This window comes from Acanthopagrus latus, chromosome 4 (assembly GCF_904848185.1).
Source record: "Acanthopagrus latus isolate v.2019 chromosome 4, fAcaLat1.1, whole genome shotgun sequence".
NCBI lineage: Eukaryota > Metazoa > Chordata > Actinopteri > Spariformes > Sparidae > Acanthopagrus > Acanthopagrus latus.
This window is the reverse complement of record NC_051042.1, coordinates 1,712,564-1,731,485: the sequence shown is the minus strand read 5'-3', so window position 1 is coordinate 1,731,485 and position 18,922 is coordinate 1,712,564. Positions and strand designations below refer to the sequence as shown.

At 43.7% G+C, this 18,922-nt stretch overlaps 1 protein-coding gene across 2 annotated transcripts in view; it reads left to right on the top strand.

Annotated features, from left to right (window-relative positions):
• Positions 1-17,944, top strand: part of adamts18 (ADAM metallopeptidase with thrombospondin type 1 motif, 18) — a 60,918-nt gene extending 42,974 nt beyond the window's left edge. For both annotated transcript variants that reach the window (XM_037094287.1, XM_037094288.1), the window contains 8 exons: positions 733-853; positions 2,313-2,439; positions 8,583-8,787; positions 11,122-11,316; positions 12,946-13,016; positions 13,166-13,331; positions 15,691-15,886; positions 17,075-17,944. In XM_037094287.1, the coding sequence (XP_036950182.1) occupies positions 733-853; positions 2,313-2,439; positions 8,583-8,787; positions 11,122-11,316; positions 12,946-13,016; positions 13,166-13,331; positions 15,691-15,886; positions 17,075-17,190 (1,197 nt within the window). In that variant the 3' untranslated portion in view covers positions 17,191-17,944. The remainder of the gene's footprint in view (positions 1-732; positions 854-2,312; positions 2,440-8,582; positions 8,788-11,121; positions 11,317-12,945; positions 13,017-13,165; positions 13,332-15,690; positions 15,887-17,074) is intronic.
• The last annotated feature ends 978 nt before the right edge of the window (positions 17,945-18,922 follow it).

Sequence of the window (18,922 nt, the reverse complement as noted above, 5' to 3'; positions counted from 1 at the left end):
CCTCATGTGCGTTCCGTCCAAACAAATGACCTTATAATAGTGTGATCATCCAGGTCCAGAGAGGGAGCAACACATTCCTTAATGCTTCTAGAGCAGGGGTGCTCAACTTGTCTTAGATGGCCCAAACTGAAGGCAAAACTGGTGGAGCACCGGCCAAATGCAGACACCTCATGTGTTGTTAAGATGCCAAAAGACCCCAGGTTTCTTGACTGCCTGTGTCGCTCTGCGTGCCTTGTAATGGCGACTAGACTTACATTTTTATAGCTCTCTTGTAGTCTACGAACAACTCATAGTGCTTTACAACACGTTTTACATTTACCCGTTGATACACACATTCATGCACTGATGGCAGAGGCTACCATACAGACCTGCTACAGCACTTACACACTAAAGCTTCCTATGCACTGATGAACACCCATCGACTGCAATTTGGGATTCAGTATCTTGGCCAAGTTCCTTTGACACGCAGTCAGGGGATTCGGGGAGCATACCACTGAGCTTCTGATTAGTGGAGGAACCACATGAGGGGAGGGAAGCTGCTGGTTTGACCCCCTGGAGCCGCTGGGATAAAGTGTTTGAAGTGTATGACTTTCAGTTTAATGCGAAGATTTAAAAACCTGTGTTGCTGTCAAACAGGGTGATGTGTGCTCTCCCTGGATGGATAAAGGTTAAAAGGCAAACTATCCTCAGACATGGGAAGACTTTGTGACTAACTGTGTTCTTGCCGGACAGATCCTGCTGCAGGGAAAGAACCCGGGTGTGGTGTGGGAGTACACCCTGCCTCGCACCGAGAGGAAACCCGACTACAGCTGGGGTGTGGTGCGCTCTGACTGCTCGGCTCCCTGTGCTGGAGGTGAGACTGTGGTTTTGTATGTAGGCCTGAACATGTGAGTTTTAATGGTGTAACTAGAAGAACTCTGTGTTGCGTATGCAACATGAATTGACCGTTCACTAAACCCCTTCATTGAACGGTCATTTTCCAATCAAAGCTGAGCAACCATAACTAGGCATGTGCATGGCGCTGGGGACACACTGGTACGTGGTATAGAGTTTAGAAGGTGGTTTCTTTATTTCTAGCGAAAAACACAAGAGCAGAATAATGAGTAAGTAGATTAAACAGAGTGTTTGTCTGCTCAAAAACAAGATGCAATCATTAGCATATCTGGCTAACATATTTGGCCAACTAGTGCAGTGTAGTAAGGTAGTTCAGCTCATAATTAGATTTTAAATAATTAGCTGTCCAAGCAACCAAAGTCAGCGTTACTATAGAGTTTGATTTGCCAAACACTATTTCTTATCTCTGAAGCTTTTGTTAGATTAAAAGTGAACGCATACTGTTTGAACAAATACAAGTGCAATTGAACATAGTGTGATGTTTCCTTGGTCTTACATTTACAATACTTATCATACTGACTTCCCCTTTGAATACAAGAACAATGCTGTTTCTTTAGCTTGTAGGAATGATGACTTTTTGCCAGGGAGATAAGCTTTATCCTCAGTCTTTAGACGTGACAGCATGTAGCCATCAAGTGCATAATTAAGAGCCCTTTTACAATATTTCTGTTTTAAAACAAGTCAGCTGGAAAGAAAAGTCAGGCAGAGATAGCATTTCTAGCATTTCAAGTCATGAAGTGTGATATTATCTTAATTAGCTATCTAGATGCAGCTGATGAAATCCTCCAGTGACAGATGGAATTGCTTGCATTTTTTTATGATGCAGATCTAAAAATGTATTAAAAAGGTATTATTTATTATTCATTCTGAGTGGTAACTAGGCCGCCATCGTCATTGCAAACTGCATATGTGCCGGTGATAAAGGAAAGCTTGACAAGTGTAATGACTGTAACTAAAGGGGGTGGGGCTTAGCGAATGGTCAGTTAGAACACAAAAGAGGCAGAAATATGTGCGTCAGTGTGACAGAACCCAAGTGTATGCTCTATGGCATGTGTGTCAGATGTTAATCTGTATGTTTGTGTATGTTGTATCTGTCTCTTTGTGTGTGTGTGTGAATGTGTTTTTATATTCCTGTAGTCCACAGCAGTCCAGGAAGTGTGTTAAAGCTAATGAAAAGCACTTTTGTCAACTGAGAAGTTCAGACTGTTGGTCCCTAAAGACTCACAGTATCCCCCAGCTCCGCTGTCAAATAGCTGACAAGTGTGTGTGTGTGTGTGTGTGTGTGTGTGTGTGTGTGTGTGTGTGTGTGTGTGTGTGTGTGTGTGTGTGTGCACCCGTGTGTGTCTTGACTGTGGCCCTTGCAGCTCCACGCTGGTTGCCTCAAGCTCTGTCTTTTTCTCTTGCTGATTTTCCATCAGGTCGTATCTCCACCAAGGCGATCTGTCTGCAGGACCAGAAGGTTCAGGTCAACTCCACCATGTGTAATCCACACACCAAACCGACACTGGGCTCCCATCTCTGCAACACACAGCCCTGCCCTGCATAGTAAGTGCTGCGGAGTGATATTTGTGTGTGGGGTGGTGGGGGGTCTGGGCATTGCTTCGTTTAAAGCTGGCTGTGGGATATGTGGCTTGTGTCTCTGTGTTGCCAAATTTTCAGGAACCTGAGGTGCTGTTTTTATTACAGCCATACACACACACACACACACACACACACACACACACACACACACACACACACACACACACACTGCGGTCGAGCAGTCTAGAGGTTGCCTGTGGTCCATTTGCTGTGGCCAGCCACCACTCTGTTCAGCCCATGTTCCTCTCCTCTCTCCTCTGCCCGCTCTTATTTTTCACTTTTTTTCCATTTTCCTTTTTAAGGAAACACGTGAACTCCCTCCCTATCTGCTGTCGTTTTGCATCTGTCTTTACTTATTCCGTTGCAGTGTTTTTTCTCATGCTGCAGGTCCATCTGAATGTGAAGTGGATTTTAATCAGCCTGACAAGTCAGAATCATGTCATTTCAGTGTTCTAACACTTGGTGAAAACGGGTTCTAGTTCGTCTAATCTGAGCTGCCTTAGCTCGACAAGCCTCAATGAGTAAAAGGAACCCAAACCTAAATGGATATTTTAAACCAAGTAAAATGTAATTTTGTCATTAGTGTCAAAGATGTTTGATTTAAGAATGCATTAGACTATTTAATAAGAAACCAGACTTGTTCAAAGTGAATTGAACTCTGTCTCTCTGGCTTCAGCTGCAGACAGAAAACCACCCTGCAGCGACAGAACCATTGAGGTCACCAAGGTCATGTCCACAGTTACACTGTGTGATTATCCACATGTGGATGTCTGACATCATAGAATGTTGGAACAGGTTGAGTTTGACTTTTACAACCAATTATTCAGAAAAAACACGTACGTGGCAGAGTAGAGAAGACTTTTAGACAACAATGTAAGAAGATACACGTCTTCAGTGCTCATTAGAAAAAAAAATGTTAAGACAAAAAGCTAAGACGTGAATCTGGTAAACATTTTCCATGCTAAACATCAGCTTGTTAGCATCAACATTAAGAGGACTTAATATCAAGCTCCCAGGAAGCTTTTTAAGTGGCTGTGAAATTGTGGCAAAACATTTTTAGCATCCAACCACCTGAAATGGCTCATTTTGCTATGCTAATTTGAGTCATTTGGACCAATAGTATTTGGGAAGTCTCAACGCCTGATCAAATCATTTAATCCCAGTTCAAGTTAGCTGGGGGCTAACTGGGACATTGGCGGAAAGATCTGGATCATTGTAAAGTCAAGCTTTTTTGACTTCATGCACACTGAGCTGGCATGAAGCACATTGAGTTTACGCTTGCCATATGAAATGTGCTTTATAAATAAATTTGACTTGACTTGTATGAGGACTGGACAGGTGTGGTTTTGCAGAATGACATTAGCATTTAGTCATTTTAAGTACTTCTATGCCTTACAGAGCTGGGAGCATACGCTTTTAATCCTGTATTTAAACACATTGAAATTTTCTGTTTTTGTCCATGGAGTTTAGTTGTTGGGTAGTGTTTTCTAGGCGGATGGGGTTCAGTTTTGGAATTTGGCCTTGCAGCCCTGTGATTCCCAGTGGAACACAAGGTCAAACTATTATGAGTTAATTGTTTTTTGTCATGACCCTAATGCAAGAAGATGACGTCTGGAATGGTCCTTTTACTTAAATGCACACTTGAGAATAAAAAAATAAGAAAGGCTGGAGAGAGGGAGGGAGACATCAAAGCTGACCCGCAGTGCTTGTTGCTTTCAATGCATCTCAAAAGCCCTCAGCCCAAAGCTTCCTGACTTCCTCAGTTGCAAAATCATGCCCATGTTTCATCTCAGTTGTCTAGACATTGTGCTTAATGGCATGCAATTTTAAAGGACAGTGTGCATTCAGGGACTAGTGCACAGAGCAAAGGAGGAAACCAGGCCAAAGTGCAGTGCAGTAACAAGTTGAAACAGCGCTGAATAAATGGCCCCCTCTCCTATGTAGGCCTTTAGCTGGGGGAACCGGAGCTAGCTTGATTTACAGCGCTGCTCCAAAGAACAGGCAGGGAACCGTGTCTCGGGTTCAGAGAGAGTACACACAAACACACACAGGGCGCCACGCACACTTACAGTTCATAGGCACACACGCACATTTTCCAAGTGTGTGACGCTGAAATAATGTATTTCAGATCCAAACCTTGAGGTAAAAAAATGCCATTTCGTCCACCATTAGCCATGCCACAACAAGTCCAGACTGAACTTTCTCCTGTGTCAGGGGTTGAACAAGCCAGACAGCTATCGGTTACACATCCAACATACAGCCTCTGTTTCTCACTAAGTTTCCCACCACCCAAGAGGGCATTTCCTGCCCCTAATCTGAGGCATACCATTTCTCTTATCTTGGCGAAAGGTATTAAACAGCCTTGTTGCGTGTCAGTGACCTCCCCACTTTGTTGGAGTGAAGAAAATGGTATAGCCCGGATAAATAACATTTGCGTGGTTCTCTGTTCAGGAAACTAAAGCAGAGTTTGACAGCCGTGGATCTTATTATACAGTAGCTGACACCATTCCTCAGCTGGCTGTGTGTACAGGCCAATTTATGGGCACTGCACAGGAAGAGAGTTGAGTTGAGTGAGCAGCATGAAAGCTTTAATGACTGCATTAAGACCTCCAGGATGTATGGGCACGCATTCAAGAGCCCAGCAGAGAAAAGAAAAAAAATCGACAATGAGGTGGGATGGATGTGCGCTGTGTGTGTGTGTGTGTGTGTGTGTGTGTGTGTGTGTGTGTGTGTGTGTGTGCATACTGACAGGAGGGGAATGTAAAAATGCCTGCTTATCTGTGCAGCGTGTATCTCGGGCGCTGACAGGCCTATCCATGTTTTATTGTGCAGAGACGGAGGGATTCCCACGGGGCCCGGCCAGTCTAGCCATGCAGAGCCAGTCAAACTCACCCCATCACTCCCATCTACCCTTATTTCACTTTAGACCTGCTTTAAACCCACTCCCTGCATTTCTGTCGGCCTGTATTGAAACACATGGATTTCATGTAGCAGTGGTTTCTAAAACACAAAGGATGCATGGAGAATTTTAAGTTCAATCTATTAGCCCAGCATGCAGTCAGAAAAAAATACAGTCATATCTTCAAACTGTAATCTTAAAATGTTTTTTGTGCATTTTAGGGCATTATGTTGTCCATACATATGTATTTTTGTAAGTCTCTTTCTCGCAAACATGAAATCTGAGAAAGGCATTGAGCAAATAAGTCAAATTTTGACACAAACCACTTGGACGTCAGGATGAACTGATAAAAATCTGTTGGTGAAAGGTCAGCTGAAAATGTTGTGGCCGTTATTCCACACATTATTCTTGGCTTCGTAGATGTTGTGTGGAGGCATATAACTGCAGGGCCGCCCCATCCCACCGCTCTCTGTCTCTCCATCTTCTCTTCCTCTGGAGTTCCATCTCTGCTGTTTGAAGTTATTTTGCTCTTTCTCTTGGCCGAGGCCATCTGTCGAGCCACTTACCACAGGTTGAGGATTCCTCTGTGCATTGCACAGCAGGACATGTAGACACATCAAAGTGAGGCATGTTGTACCTGAGCCAGGAAAAGAGACAAAAGATGTATGCAGGAGATACTGACCAGACCCTGTTTTTATCACACGTTTAGGAAGTACACTGACTAATGGTCTTTAAAGCCAACCCACAAGTGAAGGTGAGAATTGCAGATACACAGTATGTGATATATTCTCTCAGTCAAAACAATGAAAAAACAGGAAGAAATGGAGCATAGGGGTGCAGCATGTTGTAAACAATCTTAAAGACATATGATTTAAAAGCATTTTTAAAGCTGATTTCACTTCATTAACAATTTACATGTGAAATTAACAACTATGTAATATATGTATACAGTATAAAGATACATAATAGATTAAATAACAAAGTCATCAACCAAAAGTTCTCCACAGACATCAAATTAGATATACTAGTTTAGATATTCTGTAAAATCTAAAAATAAGTGCATTAAAACTGGTATAATGATTAATCTAATATATCTTACGAACGTGAATGATGCTTATATCAAGAGAAAACTCTCAATGAGTCCATCTGCAACTCTACAAATACCATCACTGTAAAAAACTTCTAGAAAGACATGCAAATAGGCTTAGGCATAGGCGTGAGGCAGAAAGAGACAGAAAGGATGATTTCTAAGCAAAACACACACACACACACACACACACACACAGTACACCAAACACCAAAAAAATTTGTTAAGAGTTCTTATACATCCATCCATCATCTGTACATATTCTATGTACACCGCTTATTCCTCTGCAGGGTCACGGGGGGGCTGGAGCCTATCCCAGCTGACTTAGGGCGAAGGCAGGGGACACCCTGGACAGGTCGCCAGTCCATCGCAGGGCTACGGACAATTTAGAATGATCAATTAACCTCAGTATGTTTTTGGACTGTGGGAGGAAGCCGGAGTACCCGGTGAAAACCCACGCTTGCACAGGGAGAACATACAAACTCCACACAGAAAGATCGCCGGTTCGCGTCCCAACCGGGACGCGAACCGGCGATCTTCTAGCTGTGAGGCAGCAGTGCTAGCCACTGGGCCACTGTGCAGCCCGTTCTTATACATATCATTGAAAAAAATAATGTCATAGTAATACATATACATGAGCCTTCAAAACACATGTATGGCAGCCTGTTTGACAGACGGGGCCATTTTGGCTTATAATTCAGCAGAAAACCACTGGCCTCCAATCAAACTCAGTGTTAGGTGAGGGATGAATGTTCGCTCGTTGGTGGTTACTGGTGTGCAGCCATACAAGTACTTAAAAATGCCTCTCAGAACCTCCCTGGTAATGTAATGCACTCCTTTACCTCAAGATATTCCAGTTATTGAAACATTTCAAAGATACTAATTACAGCTAGGTCAGTGGTGGTTTGCAGCGGAGCGAAGTGGCACTTCAGCCACTTTTCCCCAATGATATATTGTTATTTATAAGCCCGGCAAAACAGAGGGAAGAAAAAGCAAACAGTCCCTAAAATCCGAAACCGGTGCTTTCAGGTTCCAATGGCTCACATCGCTCTCGTCTCCAAATTGCAGTTTAGTCCTTCTGCTTCATTTGTATGTGGCGTTTGAGACAGAATGAAAGCATTTTTCTTTCCCTGGAGCAGGTCGGCGGCGTGGAGGAATGGTCTTTGCGGTAGCATGTCGTCTCAGAACTGGACTGAGCCATCTGCCCATCTCTCCATCTCCCTCTTCTAAGCCTGTGGTTGTCAGACCACTCATTTGCTGTAATCTCCCCCTTCAGTCCCCGTGCCAAGACAGAAGCTATTTTAGAAGCAGCAGTAGGCTTTCATCAGTGGCGAAGCAGGATTTCAAAGACACTAAAGAAGAGGCGAGGACAGGAGAGGCAGAAAACACCAGACAAGAGAAGAGATTGGATGTGAAACGACGGGAGGGGAACGGACAGGTGGCACGAGAAGTGAAAAAAAACAGGAGATGACAAAAGAGCGGAGCGAGGGAACGCAGTCCTGTCTGTCTGCAGCCTTATTGTGTGTTGAATATTGCGGTTGGCCTCAGAGAGCGGGGAAAGCTGTGATGGAGAGTTGTATATATAATATGGGCTTCATGTTTAGTTTCACATATGAATGGTACAGCAAGACGGATGGATATGGATATATATTTCAGCATGTGTATTTTCTTTGTCCGTCCTTAACTACCAATTTGTACAATGAAAAAGATTAATGTGTTACACTTTGTGAGTGTATTTTAAAAGCAGCAGGTCGAGGTTTCCACGAAACATAACACTCAAGCAATGCAAGACCAACACAGCTAGTTCACCAGTCTTTGGTGTGATGGCACCCGATAGTAATTTCGAGTAAAAGTGTGCGTTCTGTGTGTGTTTAGGCCCAAAATAACTGCAGCCTATTAGAGTCTGAACCTGTGGTCGACTGCTCTGATGAGGAGCTCGGTCCTGTGGTTGGTATCCTGATGGCAGAGGCTGAGTTTACCCTAAGGTTCCTATGCTGTGTGTGTGTGTGTGTGTGTGTGTGCGCGCACACCCACGTATGTATGCACTAGCCCAATCAGCACTTGCTGTATACATACAGGATCTTCATCCACTTGACATTTTTCCTTGGTGTCCCTCCACAGTTGGGCAGCAGGAGACTGGGGTGCCTGCAGTCGCTTGTGTGGAGGCGGTCAGCAGACCCGGACACTGCGCTGCCTGAGGAAGGTGACCTATCAGAGGGAAGAGGTGGTTGCACACTCCCTCTGCCCTGTCATCTCTCCGGCCCAGGTCCAGCCCTGCCACACCCAGGTCTGCCCGCCCGAGTGGAGCACCGGGTCCTGGTCACAGGTGGGTTTGCAGCAACATATGAAAACACATTTATTGCGGAGCTTCATGGTCCCTGAATGATGAATGCTATTGACTTTAGCTACCCTCTGTCTTTTACTTTGGTGCCATCGAGACCTTGGCTTTTAACAAGGCAGCAAGGTGATTTATTTGTCATTGTACAACGCAGATCTGTATAACAATATGACATGACACACAGACATCGAGCATCTATACACACTAATTTATATTCAAACATGAGCGTGTGTAAATCCAGGAGATGATTCTGTAGTTTTAAATGTTCACTGCAGTAACAAGATAGTGATGACTGACCAAGCATCAATGACATAAACACACAGTCCACCTCTCCTCATGCTGCTGTAGTCCTGCGCTCTGTGGACACCGGTCTCTGTAAAGATGTGGGCTCTACGGTCTCTGATGTCCCGTCACTTCGCCAGCCTGAGTCTGGTTTTTTCACTGTGACTGGACGTTAGCCCCGAGCAGCCTTAAATCCAAGATGGATCAGCATGGCTCTTGTGCCAACTCACTTACTCTCCTCCCTGGGGAGGTCCAACAGCTCCTACAGGTGTTGGTCAAAAGATGCCATGGGCAAAGTCTACTGCTCTTAATCCAAACACCAGCATTTTCTTCTCCAATGCTGATGTACTTTAGTGATACATCTGAAAAAATAACCTTAAAAAACAAAAACGTGACAAAGTTTGAAGGATCTACAGGCCGTTGCATCTTTGCGGCCTTTGTGGTTTTCAGTGAAATGTCATGCTGGTGTTGGTACAGCCAGCTTAAATCAGCTCATCTTAAATTGCAAAAAAACGTTGGTGATGCGCTCACTTGCTATTAAGAATTCCACGTCAATATACATTTGTTTCAGTCGTGGCGATGACACTCTGATGATGCCTCTGGTGTGCAGGTTATATGTGCCCACTATCATATTTCAGAAACACAGCTGTGCTAGAGATGAGTTGCACACACACTCACACACTCTCATTGAGCCTCTGGTGAAAGCTGTCAGGCGTTTCACTCAAACTAAAACCAGCACTCTGCTGCCCTCTGTTGGACAAATTGAGAGCAGAAAAATCCCAGAATTCAATGGTGCCTCTTGTCTGGACACAAATGAGCCACATTCAACCTGTGTGACCTCTGCAGGTTTTCAGACAGCTTGTTGGTGAAAATCCTTAGAAAGATATGTTTTCTCTTTTATTGCTCGTCATTCTTGTCTTAAATTTGGGAAACATTTATTTGAACAGTTGCATCAGAAGGAGCTCTACCTGCACGGAGTAACCAAACACACCCGCTCATCATAAAATAGCTATATTAATTAATTGTCTGGTTTACAACAATCCCCTCCTGGGTGATTAGTGCTTGTAAAATGTTGATTTGCAGGAGCTTATTAATTTGTAGATCAGAAAAACGCTCTCTGTAAATCCAAAATTTGGTCAGACTGTTTATTTCTGTGGCTATAAACCAAGTCTGACTTGAAGGTTTGGCTGTTTCCTGTGTGACCACAGTGCATTGAACACTAGACGGGGCTTTTATTTGCTCATTTTGTGGAATGCAGTATTAATAGCCTGGCCGCGCATCTGACAGATTGTCAAACTTTCTGAAATGATTAGTTGGTGTGACCTGCATGGTCTGGACATTCAGCTGTCATTCAGCCATCATTCTTTAGCACACTCGTGTTGTCTGCTTCGACTGTTTTGCAACCCCAGTCGAGTTCAGTCGGTGGTCATGCGGAGAGGAGGCCGGTCTCCCTGAAAAGATCAATTGGACCTCTCAGCAACAAAAGGACGACAGGGATTTGTGTATGTGCATGACTGTGTGTGTGAATGGCTCTACACAGATGCCAACGTGTTACATTGAATAAATTAATGTGACACTGTGGCATAAACTGCCCCGACTGCTGTGGTCGTCAGTGCCCTGGGGAGCAGTTTGACTCTGTTGTCCGTCTCTGTATTTCAGCTGGAGTTTACAGCAGCACTGTGTGCTGCTGGTGGACACTCTGATGGGTCGGGGTCACATTCATCTCTGAGCTATTGCTTTACTGTATTTAATGTAATGGGCTGTCATCAAAGCTGTGACCTTTGTTTGCTTGTACACCATGTGGTGAAATACAAATGCCTTTACAGTGTCTGTGCCAAGGTTTTAACCTCTGTTGGTATGGGCCGGTGCTTAATGTGGAAGGTTAAAACAAACATAAGCAAGTATGAGGCTGAGTTACAGAGCATGATTCAATGTGTCATTAAACCTTCGTTTATTGAATATTGATGATGCATCATCTTTTGATTTCTTTATTTTTGCTCCACACCAACTTCTTTGACCTCCTTCCTTGTCCACTTGCAGTGCTCCAAGTCCTGTGGTCGTGGACTGAGGAAGCGGAGCGTGTTTTGCCGCAGCACCGATCCCGGGGCCAAGGCGGTGGTGGTGCCCGACAGCATGTGCAGACAGCACCACAAACCCAAAGCCCAGGAGACCTGCGTCCTGCGGCGCTGCCCCAAGAACGAAAGGCTGCAGTGGAACCCCACTCAGTGGGGAGAGGTAAGGAAAAAGAGACGTAAAGCTCCGGGAGCGGTAGTGATAGAAGTGACACAAGTTGTTTTCAGCTTTGGAAATTTGAGGAAAAATCTGCCCTGAAGCACTTGAATTCTGTCAGAAGAACCAGCTTTTGTTGATGCACTCGCTTTGTCAGCCAAGTGTTACAGTGTGTTGCTGCGTATGTCACCAAATGTAGGAGACATGACCTCACACGGACACGTTCCCAGCACAGCGCCATGAAACATCAGTAAACATCCGGCTTTGATGTCAGTCCTCACATTTAAGAAAACAAAAGCTTCTTTCTAGTGCTTCCATTTTTCAAGACATTTAACAGTCATACAGGGAGAAATCCATCATAGGACAGAGACAGCCGTTTCACAGCCAGAAGCCTCAGTAGACCAGAATGCAATGCAACATCAAGACTGTTGCTTCATCTGGACTGGAAAAAGTATCAGTGCCGGCCAACTTCACATCCCTTCACTGAGCTTGTTGAAATGTTTGAAATGGACTCATTCTCTTCTCATCTGTTCACAACATCAACTGTCGCCTGGCCAAGTCTGAAAGTAATAATTGGGCTGGATTTGCTCTTTTTATTTCCTCTTTTATTTATTTTACATTTATTTAAGTAAGAATATTTCCATTAAGATTCAGTGTTGAGCACTGAGCTTCAACCCTCACAGAGAGGAACAGGTCAGTCTGCTGAGGAGCCACCTCACAGCTTTCTTAGCAGACTTGCCTGTTACTCCTGGGATGATGAAGGGCTCCGTGCCAACAGATGTCAGATTATATACTCCATCATCAAGTTTCTGCTAGAATTTCCGAGATACGCTGTCTCACTTTTCAGATAACCAGAAGACTGAGGTGTTTCCTTCATGTGTGTCTGTACCTAATGCAACACATTTGTTACAAAAATGATTCAGCTCCATCCTCCACAGAATATTCATAATGATTATTAAAACAAACATTTAAATTAAATATTTCTGTTCAGAAGAAAAGGCAGTCTTTCACTTCCATACAGCATCCAGCTTCAAATCAAATCATTCTACACTCTGACTCCCAAAAACCCACATCAGTCAGTCTCTCTGAAGACAGTTCCTTTATCCACAGTCCACTTCAATAGTAGTGGAATTATTTTCCTGGCTTGTAAAAGTCCAAAATCAGTTGCTGGAGAGCTACTATAAAGTGATCAGGTTGAACTCCCAATACACAGAGTTTGGATCGTAAAGAAATTTCCTTACCAATAATAGAAATCACGATGTCATGACGGCACAAGGCTCCGTGCTCTAAGGCTGAGAGCCACTGGGGACGGATGATGACGTCGCTCATCGGCCCGGTGTTTGCATCACAACAGTAGCAAGGTCAAACACACTGAAGAGTCTCAGTCCCCAGAGTACACCGTGGTTTGGATTTTGAGAAAGAACAATGTACACACACACACACACACACGCACGTACATATACAGATATCAAATATGATGACTGGATTTTTGGTTCTATAACTACAATGATAAGTGACCTTGTGGTGTCTGCTGCTATGGGAACCCAACGCGTTACACACACACACACACCCACACACACACACTCACAGACTTCATTTTCTATAATTGTCCGTCCCACCTGCACTCTGTTTCAGTGCTCCAGGTCCTGTGGCTCAGGCATCCAGAAAAGAGAGCTTCGCTGCGGGGAGAGGGACTCAAAGGGAGGGTATGTGCCTTCAACTGCACTTCCAAGACTTCCTCCACACTTTAATAGATCTGCACAGACCCCTCTGTGTCATCTGGGTACTGTGCTCTAAGTCAGAATTCACAACCGGAGACCGTGTAGGAACAGTCATTTTGTCCTCTGCTGTACAGGTATGTGGAGTTCCCCATCCGGAGGTGCAGGCATATGGCCAAACCTTTGGTGGACCTCCAGCAGGGCTGCAACCGAGGTCTGTGCCCGGAGCTCCCACGTGTGGTCGCTGGCAGAACCACCTCGTCTGCCGTGGTCTTAGGCTGGTACTCCTCTCCCTGGCAACAGGTACATTTGCTCATACTTTGATCCAAAACTGCCAAGATGAGAGACTTGGCGTGCTCCAAGTGTTCCAGCTGACAGTCTCAGTCTGCTCTGAGGTTTCTGCCGGTTAAAAGGCAGATTTTTCTCGCCACTGTCGTCAACTGATTGCTCGTGGTGGAAATGTTGGGTCTCTGTAAATAACGAATCAAAAAGTATGGTTTGATTTATGGATGAACAGCACGATGTGGTTTCACCTGCGTAGTAGAAATTCCATTTCTGGGGAAAGAACCTAAAAAATAAAGAAAAGGGTCAATACGTCACAGAACCTTGCTTTGGGCCAGACTGTGGTACCTCAGTTAATGGGGGATGAATGGAGAAATACACTAACACCCAACATATCTATGTCGTGTGACTCCTGATGAAGAAACACCTCCAGAGACTGACAAAACAAACTTCAGAGAGCAGGTTAAAGACTGACTTTAAGTGATTTAAAGGGTTGTTGATATTTGATGACATGGGGCAGGACTGACTGATTGCCACTGATGAGGCAGAAATTACACTGTGAACAGGAGCCTTTCCTACACATGTTTGACAACTAAAAAAATCAGTGGTTAACCTAGTCTCCTGTTTATTAGGAGCAAGGAAACATTTAAAACCTGCAGAACAGTGAGGCCTCAGGAACAGGATGGAATGAAACTATGAAATAACAAGAGATGAGCTGCGATGACACAAAAGTTTACATGCACACAAAAAACATTAGATTTAAGGGACAATGACTATTCTTGATACAGCCACTTCACAAGGCCTATACTGATCAAATCATACTAAGATCATATTTCAACTTACTATCAAAGCAATTATTAAAATGTAATGAGGAAAGAGGCTTTAGTTAATGGCCTTGTAGTTGTAGATTATAGTTATTCAGAACAAGGCATTAATAAGTGCATTACAGTGACTAATAGAGACGACAATGTACAAGCTAATAAGCATCTAGTTAATAGTTAAAATATGTACTTTAGTATAAAGTGCTTCCTAAAACACAAAACCAAAAACACATGGAAAGCGGATGTTTATGAAATTGATTTAAACACTGTGTTTCCAGATTCCATAGCCTGTCCCGCTAACCAGCTTATTACCTCCAGTAGCAGCCAAAAGGCATGTTATAGTACAACTGGACTAGTGTGTGAGGTGGAAGGTTTATGGGCCTGGATGCTATCGGAGTGAACAGAGATGCTCCAGCAGCCCTATTACTGCCCAGCTCAGAATGATTGAGCTGTAGCTGTAGCCTTGCATAGTCTTTTAGCATTACATCCTAAAACTGTCAGTCAGCCAGGCCTTTTCAAAGGCTCCTTTTGGCTTTTGACACATTTCAAAAAAGCTAAATGGCAAATCTCTGTTAGGTACAAGCACAGAGCGGTTCAGTGACTAAGGGGATCGGGCATGGAGAAAAGCCAACTGAAAACCCAGTTGGAAAAGAGTCGAGTGTGACTGTGGAATTAAATTGTTCAAAATGAGAAGAGGAAGTGTGTGTGTGTGTGTGTGTGTGTGTGTGTGTGTGTGTGTGTGTGTGGCGGGGGGAGTGTCAGTTGGATCAGCGTTCTTCCAAACGTAGCTGCTAGCAATATCATCCCATTGTGTGATCAGTTGCTTCGAACTAACTTAATCTACAGGAAAGTTTTACTCTGACACAACACTTACTTTCTACCCCACCAACTCTCACTGCATTGATTTTTGTTTACCAGGCTCCTTTCTCTGGGTGGCCCTGGCATGATGTGGAAAGCAACACAATGTCTCGGCCAAAACTGATCAATACAAGATATATGACCGCGAGTGGCTCCCGTGTTCCAATATCTGTATTTCCCCAGAAACCTCAGAGGCAGACTGTACAGTGTAGGTGGTGCTGGTTCACAGACATAGCAGAGTTCTTGACGGTGGTTGGCTGTGTGGAATGGGCCTCAGATGCAATCCAAAAGCTCCACTGTGTTACGAGAGCCTATCGGGGCAGGTTGTGTAGGCTATGTGTTATATCATCTATTATGCAAAAAGTCTTAAGGGCAGCCTCTTATAGCACAGTGTCTTATTCTGCTTGATCTGAAGCCTGTGATCCCTGTATGTTTCCACCAGAGAAGATATCTCCTGACAGCTTGCTGGAGGGCGAGTACATGCTGGATGGGATGTTTGTTTTCTTCATCTGTTCTGTGTCTCTGCATAGCCCTTTCCTCCATCCTTTCCCCTCCCTCCTCGCCGCCTTTTATGATGATTCCTTGTTCTCCTTGCGCTTCAATGTTTGATCTCCTTCCCCTATTTATATCTGTTTTTTCAGCTTCCTCAACTTCTCATTGTGCTCTTCGTTTCTGTCTCTGTCTGTCTGTCACTGTGTCAGTGCTCTGTGTCCTGTGGCGGAGGAGTCCAGACTCGGTCCATCCAGTGTCTACGGCAAGGTCGCCCTGCAGCTGGCTGCCTGCCCCACCAGAGGCCTGTCACTTCCAGGGCTTGCAACACACACTTCTGCCCTGATGCTCCCCTGGCTCCGGTGCAACGGCCCAGCCGGGTCACGCCTGTTGGCACGACACTGAAAGGTAAATTCCTGTGAGAGAAGAAGACAAGTTCATCCAGTTCCACTAGCTTATACATTTGAATTTTCAGTACTGTGTGGAGTTGGCATTCGCTGGTTTTGGGTCGGCTTTCTGCTTTTCTTAATGGTTCCTATCCATATTCCAATGACTTGAAACTCAAGTGAATTCAGTAGTAAATTGTCCATGGAGTGTGTGTTTGCATATATTTTTGCCAACTTGTTGACTGCAAACAACAGTCTCCTTATTTGTAGCCCAGACAGAGGCATGGCTTCAGGGATGGCAGTGTCAGTCAGTTTTGTAAAGTCGTGGTTCCCAGAGAATTAATCCTGCTAACTTTTCTACCAGCACCACATTGAGGACGCAGGATGGATTCTCAGATTTGTCAGTGAAATTCATGTTCCCTTTGAATTGAAGTAAATTTGGTACTCGCGTCACAATGAAGTTCAATTCTTGTATGGTAAAACTCTATTTTATGACCAAATATCAAAAAAAAAAAACTTCTGACATTGCCATCATCCTCAGACTAAGAAGGTAAAGGTAATACACATTATACCTGCTAAAACTCAGTGAGAATCTGATATCGCCATGTTGGTGTTGTTCATAGAACATAGTTAATGTTGTTCCAGGAACAACATTTTGACTTAAGTAAGAGGGACAAACCCTGGTTGGTTCAGAGTAATACAATATTTACTGGGTTCGATTTAGGGAGCTGGAATACAGCAATATCAGATTGAGCTGAAATGAGCATCATTATTTTGAACATCTCGGCCGGATGAGGTTTTCATCTTGCTACAGTACAGATCCACAGACCTTTCAGCATGGCAGCTGACTCCTCCTCTTGTTTTATAACCAGCAGAGGTAGTTTAAAATCATTAATTGATGTCTGATAACAGATAAACAAAAAATCAACCATTCATGTAGAAAAAGACATTTTTTTTTTACTGGTTTTAACTTCTTTAATTTGCTACTTTTTTATGTCTTTGTGTATTAGTTGGATGAAGCAAAACATTACAGATATTGCTTTTGTTTCTGTTAAATTTGGCAACTATTTTTAATGATTTGGATTCGGCAGAATGATTTATCAGTGAATTTGAAATGATCCACAGACTAAGCAGGTGAATACAATCATTAGCTGCAGCCTTCATTTGATCTGCTGCTGTAATTGTTCCTTGTTTTTTGTCGTCTCTGCAGAGGAACAGTGTGTGGACCACTTCAGCTGGTGCCACTTGGTTCCCCAGCACGGCGTCTGCAACCACAAGTTCTATGGACAGCAGTGCTGCAAGTCCTGCTCCAGTAAGAGGTCGTAGAGCTTGGACACCTCCGGGTCTGTGGCTTTGGGCCACCTGGGAGCGATTACTCACAACACACAGAACTGTCCTCGACAACTGGTGTGTTTTTCTTCCTGGAGTACTTGACTAACGGATTTTTGTAAAGAAGTAAAAGAGAGACTCTGTTTGTCAAACACGGCAATGTGGCTGCTGATGCTCACCGGCCAAAGCAGTCAAGTCGCCATGTGAACTGATCACATTGGAACTGGAATGACAATGAAAAAGATATTCTGAAGACGCATCGATGTAACATATATCTTGTCATTTTGTTGATTTTTTTTTTTCCTTTTGAAACCTCTAAAGCTACAAGCCATCAAGAGAACAGGAAAAGACAATAGTGTTTCTAGCTTGCTTATATGTTGTATTTGTAGGCGTTTGGTTTCATACTCCTTTATTTAAGTTATTATGGTTCGTAATATATGATTTGTCAGATGTACAGTGGATCTGTTGTGACATGTTTATCTATGTTTGGATATACCATAGGATCGTGCCAGTCACCCTTGGATCCACAGTATGAGATTGTTTATGAGTAATCAATGGTCAGATGTCCTCTGCACTTCCTCCTCACACACTCTCCGCTTGTTATGTTTGCTGCTGCTCATTTTTCGTGTCTGCATTCCATTCATGTTAACGCTTTGAAAACGTGCCTATCCGTGTACATTTTACCCAGTCACGCTGTAAGTGGTCGTTTTTATCTCTCCTGTATGGTTATGACAATACAACTTGATCATTTGTTTGTCTTCCTTTTCTTTCCATCATTCTCTCTGTCGATTACAGCCACAGTGAGGGGAATTATGTGCTGTCTGCAGGCCCGGGGGAGAGGACAGCAGGGTGGAGAGGGAGAGAAGAGGGTGATTGTAGGGCGAGCGTGGGTGCAGTCTAGATAGCGGGAGGCTCTGCTTGTTAAGAGAGAACAGTGTAGGTGTGTTCTCCACTGAAGTTCGGTCAAAAGGCAGCTCTGATGTAGCAGAGACTTGGCTAGCGATGAAACAGGCACCTCCGTTAATCAGCCACCACCTGAGCCATATAATACCAGACTCACACAAGTGTCACTCGACTCAAACAGACGTGTCCTTTCAACAGTTTGAGATTATTTTTCATCTCCCACTTCATCTCTTCACATGCCTGCAGCAGATCCTACCTTTGTGATGGAATGTAGTCAATGAAATGCTTTTAAAACAACAGCTGTATTGATAAAGATCTCTAAAAACCTGTAAATCAAACTTTTTTGGGTTGTAACCTTGCCATCTTGATGTTTATTTTTTATCCTTCAACACAAATCCATTTCACATATATAAATATTCATAGGATAAAACTGTATTAAATGCTGAAAAAGAAGGGTGGTGGGGTTGAGTTGAGCCGTGACGGCTCACATTCCCTGAAAGGTACCAAATCAAATGTCCGATCAGAATAAAACAGGGTTATATTTGTTTTACAGAACTTCAAAATTAGTAACACAAAGCTTCCACAAATAGAAAATCTTTTTTTTTAAATCATACTTGTCCACAGATGTTTTTCTGTTCACGTCTGCTGGGCTCAGGTCACATCTTTTCATACACAAACTCATTCTTTTACATCGTGTGGCATCAGCCCCTTAGCTGCTCATTAAGCACAGCATAGATGCACTTATTCAGTTAAACCAGCTTCTGAAAGAACCTGCGCTCTCTCTGCTCAGTTAGTCCAGAGGCTTCTTTAAAAATGGAGCTAATTA